Source organism: Quercus lobata, chromosome 2, assembly GCF_001633185.2.
Source record: "Quercus lobata isolate SW786 chromosome 2, ValleyOak3.0 Primary Assembly, whole genome shotgun sequence".
Lineage (NCBI taxonomy): Eukaryota > Viridiplantae > Streptophyta > Magnoliopsida > Fagales > Fagaceae > Quercus > Quercus lobata.
Genome location: NC_044905.1, coordinates 12,208,992 through 12,223,430, shown reverse-complemented (window position 1 = coordinate 12,223,430; position 14,439 = coordinate 12,208,992). Strand labels below are relative to the sequence as shown.

Sequence of the window (14,439 nt, the reverse complement as noted above, 5' to 3'; positions counted from 1 at the left end):
CACCTGCCTTTCAACCTCTAGGCTACTATCAATCTATTTTGTGTACACATTTTCAAAGAAGCAAAGTTTCTCCCTAAACTAGTTTGGAGAGAAACTTTTCAAACTTATCATATATTTCTATTTTGGGTGTAAATTTTGAAAATCTAACCGTTGAATTTCATGTTCCTTATTTTCTTAACATACATATCAAATTTCGTTCAAATTGGATATTATTTACTATTTGATCAATTAACTTATTTTTTACATTAGATCATAAAAACTTGAAATTATAACATTTATTTGATGATATAGCAATTGATTTTTGATTTTCTTGAAATTTTGTAAGCATTAAGAATGTAATAAGAATATGCAATCTAGCGATTAAATTTTCAAAATTCATCCTCAATATAAAGATATATGATGAGTTTGTAAGGTTTCTTTTCAAACTAGTTTGAATAGAAACTTTGCTTCTTTGAAAATGTGTACACAAAACAGATTGATAGTAGCCTAGTAGGTTGAAAGGCAGGTGTGCATGGCAAATATGGCTAGGGTATCGAGATGAGTTCACAGAATTCTCAGGTTACTCAAACCCTTTAGGAGGGCAGTGATGCTTGTGCTGCCGCAAATATTACATTATATGTTTTACTGTCTTAACTCTTAAAGTAGGAGCAACACATTTATGTTTCACATATCTTCTCATAATATTTTCTTTTACGAATAACTCCAGTTTATAGAACTCATGAAAATGTAAATATGTACTGTAACTAGTTTGGAGAGAAATTTCAAAGCGCTAGTTCAAACATAAGGAAGATCTTTCTCAAGTAAATATGTACTGTAGCTACCAAAAACAGAAAGTAACAATATGGCCACAACTTGTTCACAGCACCAGATATTAAACCTCTGCCTGTCTATTGAAAAAGAGTTTTCATTTTACTTCAGAATTTCCTGTAATAATAGTTTACTAGTTGCATATCAACTTAAGATTTATTCAACAAACCCGATGGCTGAAGCAGATAGCAAAGTCCAACCAATTAACAAACCTTTTCTTTTCTACTTATGCCTTGATTCTAGAAGATTCTCCTACTTCGCTTTCCATTCCAGTATACCAATCACCAATCCGTGTATGCTGCACCATATCTTTGCCAGACTTGAGGTGTCGGATGGGCCTCAGAACACCAAAGACAGCAAGATCAGCTAAATTAGGATTTGACCCTCCTGTTCAAGTTGAGAAATATCAAAGTTAATTCTAAAAAATACCATATTCTGTTAATTTAACCACATCATGCTGTCAGTTAAACATACCAAGAAATTTCCGGCCCTTCAGAGCATCCACCCATGTTTCAGCAGCTTCATACAATGCTGCACGCTCATTTGTGATGTTGTGTTTCTTCTTTAAGTTTTTTGCCACAAAATACATAGCTGCTGCTCCAGCATACTTTGCTATTATCCTCTCAGTGAAACTGAAATTGCCTGCATAATCATTGTGAATTATGGTCATTAGCTAAAGTTAACATCAACTCTTTTTTACCACCGCATACCCTTGGTGTGATGGTCACTCTACAAGTATAAGCGCTTGTGGGGTGTGAGGGGCAAGAGCTGGAAGTCTCCAAGAGGGAGCTTCACACACATATACACTAAAGATTAGGCTAGACAAATTTCTATTTTGTAAAAAAAAAAAAAAAAAAAAAAACACACACACACACACATCAACTCTTTTTTTGATTGGTTAAATTTGACACCAACTTAAACAAGAGAATGCAGGAAACAGCAAGTCAGAACTGAGTGAAGAGTGCCCTGCCCTAGTAAGCACCTACTCCTATCAAAATGACATAGTCACTGTAATCAATCAGGATTCAGGAACCTTTACTAGGAAAACGTATAGGCCTTTTCTAGCTTGTTAATTTCTTCACATGCTTTCACTTGCCGAACAGAGGCAAAAGTAGGCCATGGTGATTTGGGAGTCCCGTATGGAAGGGCTCTTGCTCAATCAATCATAGGTACACTGGGGATAACAGTTTGACGACTTCCAAGAGCTCTCACCAACAGAGTTGTTTGGCACCTTGATGTCGACTCATCACATCCTTGGGTGAAGAAGGTCCCAGGGGCTAGGTTTGCAGATTCAAATGGTACGTAAATTGTGTTTAGAATTCAATTCTCAAATCCTATCTACTGTTGGTGTTCAAAGAAGAACTGCGTGGAGCCAACCCTAGTAAAAGTCAACTAGGTTGAGTGCTAGATTTCAGTCTAACATTAACTTAGTCAATTTTAGGGTTTAAAGCAAGATGATACGTTTCAACAAATTTTGGTTAAAAATTAAGCACACTGGAACAAAAATCAAGTAGATATTGCTCCAAAATTATAAATGCTCTAGATGAGGAATGACAAATCATATAAAGCAATGTTAGTTTTAAATTAAGCCCACCATCCCATTTGGGTTTATTCACTTCCCTTTTTTGGGATATTCATAGAGACATCCTAAATGAGACTGAGATTGAGAAAATCAACAGAATGCAAATTGAATTGCTGTGGTTACCAGCAAGAGAAGGGCAATGGTGATGCATATATGGAGAGGAATGACATGGCATGATGACACATGGAACTAATGACATGGCAGCATGTGCCACGTGGAATATGTGGAATGGCCTGGGATGACAAAATTTGACACATGCCATATGGCTATTGTAGCTAAATCTACATATGCCAAGTTTGAAGTAGTATTTGAAAATTGGAAGGAAAATTAGTTAGAGGCACATGCACATGCTAGATTTTAAGAAGTTAGAAAATAGAAGTAGAATCAGTGTGCTTTATTATATCTAGCATGTGATTAAATGTTACAAATGTATTCTAACATGTGATAAATGTGGGCTAGTTAAAGAAGCCATACGCTATAAATATCCATGCACATGCATTGTAATTAATAGATTGATTTAGTAGATTTCAGAATTTTTTGAGTTTAGATTAAGTTGTGAATTCCCTCTCTCTCTTTAGAATCTCTCTCTCTAGAAAATGCAAATGTTACTTTTCTTGCATCAAATGGGCTTTCCAGCATGAAAGCCTGATTGGATTTTTCTATGGTTTCTTGAAAGTAGTTAATTCGTGTCCTACATTGGATTCAGGAAGTTTTATCTGCAGAGGTTATCAGTGAGGTTAATAACTTGGACTTTGATATATATATATATATATATATATATAAGACAACAATCAAAATATAGTAAAACAGTGAAACTCCTTCATACATTCTATAGCATGGACTTGAAAGGATAGACAAGCGGGATGGATAAAGATTTATCCAAACAATCGAGAGTAGACCTGGCTTGATGAACAGAAATGTGCAAAAAGCAGCAGCTAGTCAGATGACTAACATGAGTGCCCTTCTTCCAGACTTCAAGCCTTGGAGAGAAATTTCATTGGTTGCAGATGTTCTCTCTAGTCTAATAGAGTGAATTGATCTCTTTGCCTAAGATCTCCTTTAGTCTTAAAGGACCATGTAATTTTACTTTACAGAGGACTGGAAAAAAATATAACCAAATAAACAAGGTCATTAGGAAACCAACCTCTAATGATCATGAAGGTTGATGCAAAACTTGAGATAATCCATGATAGACTTTGTCTAAATCAGATTCAACGGCCACAGGATGCCCCCAATATCATGTATGGCAGAGTGAATAAACCCCTGAGCTATGTGCGTAGCAGTAGTCCATAGACCTTCGTTGTTAAATTGGGTTGAGGGTATGAGCTCAATTACAGAGGGTGTAATTGTGTTGGCCAAAGCTTAGGTAAGGATATCCTACAGAGCATTGAAAGTCCCTAGGGCAAAACTGAGTCAGGAGATCAGGTAAAAATTGGTGGAGAAGGTATAAGAGACATGCGCAGAACTTTTTCCTTATTCAAAAGCTCACCAATCCAAATAAATATGTTAAAATTCATTTCTTCTGGAAACTAGCCTTTCTATATAGCAATTTCATGCCTGAATAAATCAAGCACTATTACTTTTTTACTCATACCAAGGCAAAGAAATATTTGATTGGAGCAGGCATAAGTAGGAAAACCCTAACAAGTGCAAAATTTTTACTGCAACATAATAGAAAGGTTTCTCCGAATTATAGTGAGATTTGTGCCTTTTCTTATCTGGGTGGAGAATTGAAAAAGCATAGAATTGTATTGCAATTCCTAAAATGGGTCTAAGATTTCAAGTCTTAGCAAAACCTGGTTCCTACTTCCTAGTAAATTGAATTTAATGTGGAAAATAAACCAATGCTGATTGTAACTAAAATTTGCTTGTTTAAGTAGAGGGGTGCTTTCAAAAGATGCTTTAAGATGATACATCAGAATATTCATAATACCAATTTCTAGTCTCCTCACTTGTTATATTTACTAATATTAAGACGTACAAACACTTAACTAATTCTCATATGAATTGCTTTTGGGTGGCCCTTACAAATGATGCATCACCCTCCTCCTCTAACTAGGTCAATGTTTAAATCATAGTGCAACAAATTCAGTCCTGACACTGACAAATACCATATTCAGTTAGTTTAACACAGCAAAATCATGTAAAAAGGCTAACTCACTACTGTGAGCAACTTAAGTCTAAACAAATTCAAAACAATTCCCACATTGGACTAAGATGAAAATTTCCAACAAGTGATGAGTAAATTGCAAGTTAACTCGTTACATAAAATTAATGATTTTGAGAGAGAGAGAAGGAACCAAACGTCACAGTCAATGTTTGCTTTTGGTGTCCAAATAAATTAACAACTACAAAACTAATTTAACACAATTTCTATGTGATAGAATAGAAGTGTTAAAGAAAATATCTATGATGGATCACAAGCAGCAAACTACCATGCTTTCTGGTGTAATATTACATATTAAGAGGGGAAAAAAGGGAGGGTGGGGGTTGATGGAACCATAAGTTGAATTAATGTGAGATGTGAGATTGATCTGGTAACATACCGTGAGTGGTGATATAGTCAAATGATTCGATAGCTTCAGAAGTAGTTCGATATATGTTTGGAGATAAAACATGTACCAAGTGATTATCCACCCACCTAACATTTTCAATAACAGCATGTCATCAATTCATCTATGTCAAAGGCTATTTACACTACAAAAAAATATGACTTTAGATACAGCAACATTTAGAATAACAGTAGCACACAATTCATATAAGAATTAAGAACTCAATTACGCAAAACTCTTTCTTATAGCACCTACAAATCGGTCCTCAGCTCTGAAATTTATTACAAAGTAATTTACATAAGAAATTCAAAAGCTGCGAAAGTAGAACAATCAAAAGATAAACCACCATACCCACGCCACTTTGTTTCTTCATCACCACTTGCAACAGGATTATCAGGATGAAGTTTTTGGAACAGTTTATCAATTATGTCTGCACAAGTAAAACAAGCTAAATTAACAAAAACAACCACAAGATATAAGAAAGGAACTTGGGTGATAGCCTTAAATTTGCACTTAAATCGCAAACAATATAAAAAGGAAATCAAGCAAGACCTGAAGAATCAACCATCTGTTCACCATCAACCTTGAGTATAGGCACTTTCTTGTAATCAGACCACTTGATCTCCTTTTTGTTGATGGGATTAACCTCCACTACTCCGTATGGAATTTTGTAATAATCCAAGAACGCTGAAAGAATACCAAACTCCAAATAAATAAATATATAAAAAGTACAAAAATATCAAAGTGCATTGTTTCAAAATTACATTGCTAATCATTTGTCCATCCATTCTCAATTTCCTGAAAACCATACTAACATACCATTTTTTTTTTTTTTTTGCTGAGGGTTCCATTATTTTATTATTTAAGTGCATTTCTATCAACAAACAACCATATCAGCTGTATTTTTAGCTAGAAAAGATCATCAAATGGAATGTTTTCTGCATTTTCTAGTAGTTTGTCCACGCACAAGTAAACGGAAAACATTTTCTATTGCCCAATATAGCTGAAAACAGTTTCTAGAGTGTCACATACTCAACAAACTAACACAGATAAAATCCACATTATAAATGTTTTCTACATTGTTTTCAAGGTCACCACTGAACACACACACACACACACACAATAAAAAACCGAGTTATTTTCCGGAAAATGTTTTCTGTTAAAGCAAATGGAAAGGAAATGTATATTTATTGTTCTTGTTAACAAATCAAAAGATTCAATTACTCCTTAAAAGTAGCCACGATCCTTGTAGCTCAATTGGCACCTCCTAGTGTTTCCAACAGAGACGTAAAATACCGAATTAAACTTATTGTATAAAGACCGAAACCAAAGTTCATTTCACACCAAAAAGCAAATAACAAATACTCATTTTCTCAGCTAATCAATAATAATACTTATAGAGCAACATTGATTGTTTCTACAAAGATGTGAAATTAAACTACTACTAGTAATCAAAACGCACCGTATAACCGGCAAATTGAATTTTGATTTATACCTTTAACTTTGTTGCAGAAAGGGCAGGCTTCGTACTGGTAAAGAACCACGTCTTTGGGTGAGAACTTGTGCGAGTGTGCGTGTGCGTGCGCGTGGTCCTGAGCCAGAGACGTGGCCGCCGCAGAGAAGGACTTTGTCCCTGCGACACAACCGTTTGTGACAGAGGGAGGAGCTGACCGTGACGACAGGCCAAAGCGCTCGGAGTTGAAATTTGAGCACGTGCCGTACAGCGCCGCTTGAAGGACTCGCTGCCGATTGGCTGACGCGGCGGTGGCTCCGCCTCCGATTGCTTGGCCAACGAGGACGGCGACTCCGTTAACGTTAACCCTTCTCATTTTCACTCTCTAGTTACGTGGGAATAGGAGGGACTCTCCTTGTTTGGTCACGTCGTTAGGCTTGAGCTTGAGTTCATGACTATAGGGTTCAGGGTTTTGGGCCTTTTTAGCGAGGTAATGTGCAAAATAGTAGTGAAAAAAGATTGTATATAGTTAGTTAAACAATGTTTGAAACAATAAAGGAAAATAGCATCTTGAGATCCTATTAGAACTCGAGTTCAAAAGACTCGCGCCGCGAGTGTGAAAATGCCACGTAGATCTTGAGTCTTTAAAACTCGAGTTTCATGCAAAAAAAAATTTCACCTATAGTGGCGTTTTTAAGTCTTACAGTGTCGTTTTAAAGCCCTATAGCGGTGTTTTTCTGTAAATTTTTTTTGTAAGTATAGGTTTAGGGAGTCCTATAGTGGTGTTTTTAAGCCCTATAGTGACGTTTTATAGACCTATAACGGCGTTTTTATTCAATTTGTGGAAATCGAGTCTTTAAAACTCGATTTTCAGCTTGATTTTTTCCCACTTTAGCGTAATCCACATACAAATCGAGACTTAAAAACTCGATTTTTTTCTTGGAACTCGAGTTTTAGACACTCAAGATGTTAGTTTTCAACATTGTTTTGAAACTTGACAATTAACTAAATTTTTTAATATTTATTGTTATTTAGAAAAAAAATTCCCTTTTTAGCTGCGTTTAAAACCCGATTCTTTTTTTTTTTTTTGGAGAAAGATACCCGATTCTTTAATTACTTTACTTTAACAATTATTTCTCTATATATAGACCAAAATTATATAATAAATTAATAATTAACAAATTTTCGCAAAGAAAATAAACTAAATTATAATTTCAAAGTTTGGAGTAATTTCTATTTTGTTCTCTAAAACATACCTATAGGGACACAATTTGCAGTCCAAGCCCGAAATGTATGAATCTTAGTTCAATGAGCTCAATACAATAAATTTGTAGAAAATGAGTTGAAGAATTAAGCCTTAGTGAATTTAACAACAGCTAGTAGGGATTTGAAAGGTAATCGAGTAAGAACAAAGAAAATAAAGCTGAAACACTTCACTATCCGAGGAGGTCACACTTATATAAATTGATCACAATGGGGTTCTATAACCATTTAGATTGCTACAGTGTTCTCTCTCTCTTTTTCTCATTCCCTTTACTCATGGAAGATCTCTAACATTATATAGCTCCTTTCGGACCATCTTGATCCTACACTTATTAATTATTTGATCCCTTACTTGAGTACCTGTCCCACCAGACACCCTCTTTGACTTTCTGTGAGTTGTGATAGTCAAGGCAATATTGTTCAAAGGTCTTTTCCACATAAATACAGCCAGAAAAGTAGCTGCAGTGCATTTAATGCGATGGTAGCTTTTCCTTGAATATTTTTGGGTTTCCTTCTTTCTCGTATATTCATGAGGCACGTCCCTATCATTGGAGCTTCCTGAAGGGTCATTCTAATTGCTGAAATAGATATTTGAGTTGCATTCATCATATCTGAGGAGGAGTTCCTCCTCGGACCTCCTTCCATTCGTTCTTTACTCATGAGACTTCAAATTGGAACCCCTAATAACTATTTGTCCATTTTCGGACCACTCAGTGTCCTCAAAAAAACCCCAAGGCCCAATATACGATCCTGTGCCCTTATCCTTACAATACCTGTGGGGACGCAAGCCCAAATATATATTGGGCCTTGGGCTTGTCTGAGGAGGCATAGTGATCTAAGAATAGATCAATTGTGAGGAAAAAGCAAGACTTTGAATTTCACGAGCAAGCTATAACTGTAAAGATTGGGAGAGGTAGGTCGAGGAAGAGTATCTCCTCAGCTAAACGAAGAAGGGTTCAGAAAGTGTGTTCTATCGTCCAGAATGACGTTCCAAGAAGTTCTATTGATAAGGATATGCACTGCAAACGTACAGTACAAATGAGAGCCAAGAAATATCTAAGAAAAAGCTGCTACCACCGCATTGAATGCTTTGCAGCTAACTCTCTTGCCGCATTTATGTAGGGAAGATCCTTGAACAGTGTCATCTTGGTTACCCCAACTCATAGAGGGCCTGTAAGGGTGTCCGATGGGACAAACACTCAAGTAGTGGCTTGAATGATCAACAAATGGAGGGCCAAGATCATTCAAAGGGAGATATATAATGTAAGAGACCCTTGAGAAAAAAGGAATTGAGAAATAAAAAGATAAACATTGTAGCAATAAAAAATTGAACTTGTAATCCAATTTGAGAATCAATATATAAGAACTGATCTCCTCACACTGTACCGATGACAATTTTCTTAAGATTAAATTAGTCAATCTTCATTTTCTTGTCATTTGAATCCACTTTACCTATTATCTGATTCATTAAAGCCCAGTTTTCCAACTCACTCTTTATAAATTCATTGTATTGGGTTTTTTGGGCCTAAGTTCATTTATCCTTTGGGCTAAGGACTCAAATTTGGTCCTTACAATACCCCGAACATAAGTTTTGATTTAATTTCTTTGGTGGATATGTTGGAATGCAACATATTCTTTAGTGTGGATTATATATATAATTTGATAATTGGGGAGGATTTGGACCCTAAATATATTTGTTAAAAATGTTAGGAGGTGTCTACAAACTCTTGGTAAACCATGTCATTTTTCTTTACTAAATTGTTATTTACATTTATAATACTATCGGATTCTTTCTCAAAATAAATAAATTAAAAAAAAAAAAAAAAAAAAAACTATCGGATAAATTGGACCCCTTCTCCCATTCCCGCTTATGTATATGAGATGTTTTAAGAAGTGAACATATTGTTTTAGAAGTGGAGTATGGGGGAAATAATAGGAAAAGTCATTAAACAATCATTTTTGTGAAGATCCTACAAGTCCGATGCAAAACAAGGCTTGATTATTTGTGTGCCCACTATACATATTTTGTAATATATTGTATTCTTTAAAGCATGGCTTAGAAGTTATGATAGGGCTTATTTAGGCTTTACATGGACCCGATATATGGACTTCATTATGTGGGTTTGGGTCACTTCTGCTCTTTGTTGCTAAAGTTTCAGTTTACCATTTTTAGCCCCAAAAAAGCACTATTGTTTATTGTTTGGTTTTTGACGAATTATGCCACGTTAAGCCGCTTCCATAGGATCGAAATAGTTGAGAAAGTGCAACCAATCAAGTTTAGTCCTCTCTAAAAAAAAAAAAATCAAGTTTAGTCAACATATGTCCTTAACCATGACTAAAACAATTATTTTCTTTGTTCAGGCTAAAGGAAATTTGAAACTTATCTAACACAAGATTCATTCATAGTAACTGAAGAGGTGAATAGTTGTGTAATAACTGAAGAGTTTAATAGTAGTAGTATATTAAGGCCTAGGTGAACATGACAGCATAACAGAACTCTTTTTCTCTCCACTTCTCTTGACTTTTCATAGAATGGTTTAACTTTAATGCATTATTCATGTTTCTTCATTTTTTTATCTCACACAATTATATTTTTTACCAGTCTCATTTCGTAAAAGTTAGGAATACTGCTTTTTCTCCTAGACAATCCAAAATGGCGGGCTTTATGCCCTTCCCTTATTTAGGGGAAAGTCGTAGTCGGCAACGGTTGGTCAAGATGCACCAGACCTGAGTCTTATATTAAGACAAAGAAGTAACCAATGACATGATTTACAACTACTCATTCTCTTACTAATGTATTCACTTCTCTTATCAAATCAACTGTATAGGTTGGAATATTAACTAAGAAATGATACAAGGATGAATAAGATACAAAACATGAAGAGTAATGGTTTGAATTCTAGCGGGCCGACTTAACACATTTTGTGGCCTGAGACGACAATTTAAAATGAGATATTTTGTGATACTCGTTGAACTCTTATTTGCAAAATGCATCAATTTGATACATGTTTTTTAAACAACTTTAGCATAGATTAAATTGGTTTTTTTTTTTAGTACTAATATCACTACACTAAAATGCCAAAATCATGAAATATTAATCATGTTATTGGGATGTTAAACGCATTTCAAGCAAAATATGACCACATTTCTATGAAGATTTTTCATATGTATAAAGTATTTTAAATATAAAATAAAAGCTTTAAAATTTTGTAAATTCTAAACTACGTCATTTCTATAGAATACCTCAATTCAATTTCAGACGCATTCTTTTAAAACCTAGTTCAAATTCACGATTTGCAAAAAATATGGCATAGTCTAAGGAACATATTTTGGGACCAAGCTCAAATGTAAAATGTATTATTACTTAATATTTTATAAGCAATACATGTATTAGGGAAAAAAATCCAACATTTTTATATAATTTGAGACATTAATTGGACTATTTTCATATACTTATAAAATGTGTAAGGACCAGATTTGAGTCCCTAGTCCAACAAATAGATGAACTTAGGCCCAAAAAGCCCAAAACAATGAATTTGTAGAGAATGGGTTGGAAAACTAGGCTCTAATGAATTAGACAAACACAAAAGTAGATTCAAATGACAAGAAGATGTAAACAGACAGGTTTTTGATGAAGAAAATCGTCCTCGGCAAAGTCTGAGGATATCTATTCTTATATATTTCTTTTAGGTTTGATTACAAAGTCAATTCTTGATACTACAATAATTTCTCTTAGTTTCTCGATCCCTTCTTTTAGTGCTCTCTCTTTCTTTTATACTCTCTTCCCCTTTCATCTTTTCGCTCCACGTGCATTCCAGATAGTTGGTGTTGATACTTGTCCTATCAGCACCTCCCATAAATCTCCACGTAGTAGCTGTAATACTGAAATCTACTGTTCAGGTATCACCTCCACATTAATGCGGCCAAAGAGTTAGCTACAATGCATTTAATGCAGAGACAATAGCTTTCTCTTTAAATATTTTAGGACTCCTCCCTGTCTGATGCCTCTGCAATGCTTATCTGCATCAACAGAACTTCCTGGAACGTTACCTTGGTCGACAGACTACCTCTTCGGATCTCGACTTTGGTTAGCTAAGGAGACATTTATCCTTGGACCATCTTGTTAAGCCATTATGACCAAAATTGACTTCTTTATTCACCAACACAGTCTCTTTTGACAAAGATTCCTCCTCTTTGAATAAGCCCTCGTCCTCGACTTGGGTCACAAGCCCAATATTGTTAGGAATATGAAATAATTGTTGTAATCCCTTTAATTAGGTAGTTAGTTGAGATTAGGATGAGTTAGTTAGAATTTGAGCACATGTAGCTTATTTAACATGTGGTCTAATTCATAGAGCACATGTTGAATTAATTAACCAATTATCTTGAGCCATGTGGACCAATGAGAATAGAGCTAATCTCATATAAATACATAATTGTAATTCAACATTAGATATCAATGAAGAATAAACCAATTTCTTAGTGCATTAATGCATCTCTCTCTCTTTTAATCTCTCTATTTCTTTATGGAGGGTGACTACCTCGAATTAAGTCAATTTCCCTACAATTCCCGTCCATTTTCCTATAATTCCCATCAATCTCCATTAGGAACTACCGAGTTTGTAATAAGTGGTATCAGAGTTGTTGATCCGGAGACGAGCAATTGTGATCAAAGAAAACTTTTGAAAGAAATACAGCAAATGTTGAACAAAGCCTTAGAAGAAGTCAAGGATATTTCAAAGAAGATGAAGGCCTTGGCTGAATTAAACATGGCCATGAAGAAAGAACTTTCAAGAGTGCAGGAGGATCTCGAGAATATGACAGAAGAGGAGTTACAGCTTTTTGAAGGAACAAGTGACAAGTTTCAGGTTGTTGAATCAACAAAAACTACCCTTGACAGTGAAGATATGGCTGATCTTAAAGAGTTTCTTGATTTAAAGGAATTAGTACTAGAAGAACATAATGCTTTCCCATGTCCAGTGCAGTCCCCAAGAATAATTTGCAACCAACCATACTTGGTCTTGGACAGCCTCTCCGTGCATAGCCTGGATATAGTGTATCCTAAGGTCTCTAAATTCTATAATGAGCTTCACACTAGCTTAGCTTCATGTGGAGTAAATGGATTTAAGGTTGATCTTGGACTTGGCTACAGTGACAAAGTCTCTCTTTTCCTTGGTTGTCATCAAGATGGAGTCACATTCCCTTCTATGTTTGAGAATTCCGCACTTACATGGCGATTTCTTGGTGGCAAGCCCAAGTTGATGTTCCTAGAAGGTCTCTTGCCTACACTTATGGAAGCCAACATGTATCCCGAAGCCTTCACACCAACAAATGGTGGTGACAACTGTGGGATAAATGATGGGTTCCACAGCCCAGTTGATCACAATTTTTATAAGAAATTATGTTTAAAGTCAAGAGCATTACGTACTTGTTGTTTAGATGATGAAGAATGGAATGTCAGGCTATTAGCAACAACACTGTCAGATCTTCATTTCCAAGAAAGAATCACTTCTTGCAAGAAACAATATGTGATGTCTTTTCCCAGTGAACCTCGTGAACTATACCAATGTGTCCTTGGAAGCAAATTACTTCTCGCAAAGCATTATGTGATTATCTTTTTGTACTACATGTCAAGAAATGGTTCTCCTAGACAACTTTACAATGAGACCAATGTAGCAGGGGAAGGTTCTTCTCAAAGAAAGGACAAAAATTATATCATTCAGTCATGGCCATGTGTTAGTAACTACCCCGAGTTCATTTTTCAGCAGCATGTTATTCCAAGATTGTTGTCATTGCTAGGCTTAATCCATCTTGAGGATTTAATGGTGTGGCCAACGAGTCTCAAAGGCGATAAAATCAATGTGACTGCTTCAGTTTATTAATAGGTTGTGATTAATTGCTTGGAAATATTTGATGAGTTCAACAGTCAAGATGCTTTAGCGTATTGGATTAGTGGTTGGTTTCCCCTCATGAAGGTGTCACTCAATAACAACACCTTTATGGGCAAGGTGTTTTTAAGGGGAGGGAAATGTTAGGAATATAAAATAATTGTTGTAATCCCTTTAGTTAGGTAGTTAGTTGAGATTAGGATGTGAGCACATGTAGCTTATTTAACATGTGGTCTAATTCATAGAGCACATGTTGAATTAATTAACCAATTATCTTGAGCCATGTGGACCAATGAGATTAGAGCTAGTCTCATATAAATACATAATTGTAATTCAACATTAGATATCAATGAAGAATAAACCATTTTCTTAGTGCATTAGTGCATCTCTCTCTCTCTCTCTCTTTTAATCTCTCTATTTCTCTATGGAGGGTGTCTACCTCGAATTAAGTCAATTTCCTTACAATTTCCATCCATTTTCCTATAATTCCCATCAATCTCCATTAGGAACCACCAGGTTCGTAACAAGAATATACTAATAGATAATGAACTCTTGGGCCCAATACCCCTACAAGACGCATTTTAAAACTTTTAATTCTCACAATATTGAAACAATCAATATCAAAATAAATATAATATTTTAGATGACCATTGTCTCTTTTGGCAATGTTGAACTTTGATTATTAAATAATGGATTTCAGAAATAAATTTGCCTTGGGATTTCAGAAATAAATTTGCCTCGAAAACTATTAACTATAATATTAATTTTGATAAAGAGAAATAGGAATAATACAATTTTTGGAAGATTGAAAATTTGTACATTCTTAAACTATTGAAAACATAGTAAAATGTAATAATAAAATGTTGAACATTCGAAAAGAGTGTAATATTTTAA

General features: G+C 35.1%; 1 protein-coding gene across 1 annotated transcript; it reads right to left on the bottom strand.

Moving 5' to 3' along the window:
• Window positions 1–770: 770 nt before the first annotated feature.
• On the bottom strand, window positions 771–6,910 carry LOC115974523 (prostaglandin E synthase 2-like). The gene is made up of 6 exons (XM_031094924.1): window positions 6,437–6,910; window positions 5,494–5,628; window positions 5,293–5,371; window positions 4,936–5,030; window positions 1,282–1,449; window positions 771–1,194 (listed from the first exon to the last, which is right to left on the bottom strand). Exons 1-6 carry the CDS (start codon window positions 6,768–6,770, stop codon window positions 1,034–1,036), a joined length of 972 nt encoding a protein of 323 aa, XP_030950784.1. The 5' UTR covers window positions 6,771–6,910; the 3' UTR covers window positions 771–1,033.
• Between the last annotated feature and the right edge of the window lie 7,529 nt (window positions 6,911–14,439).

Bases quoted from the DNA above. Each gene is read 5' to 3' on its own strand.
- LOC115974523 (XM_031094924.1), bottom strand. From the start codon at position 6,770: ATGAGAAGGGTTAACGTTAACGGAGTCGCCGTCCTCGTTGGCCAAGCA. The intron at 5,629-6,436 runs GTATAAATCAAA...GTATTCTTTCAG, and splicing joins TTTCTGCAACAAAGTTAAAG to CGTTCTTGGATTATTACAAA. The intron at 5,031-5,292 runs GTATGGTGGTTT...TGAAAATGTTAG, and splicing joins GAAGAAACAAAGTGGCGTGG to GTGGGTGGATAATCACTTGG.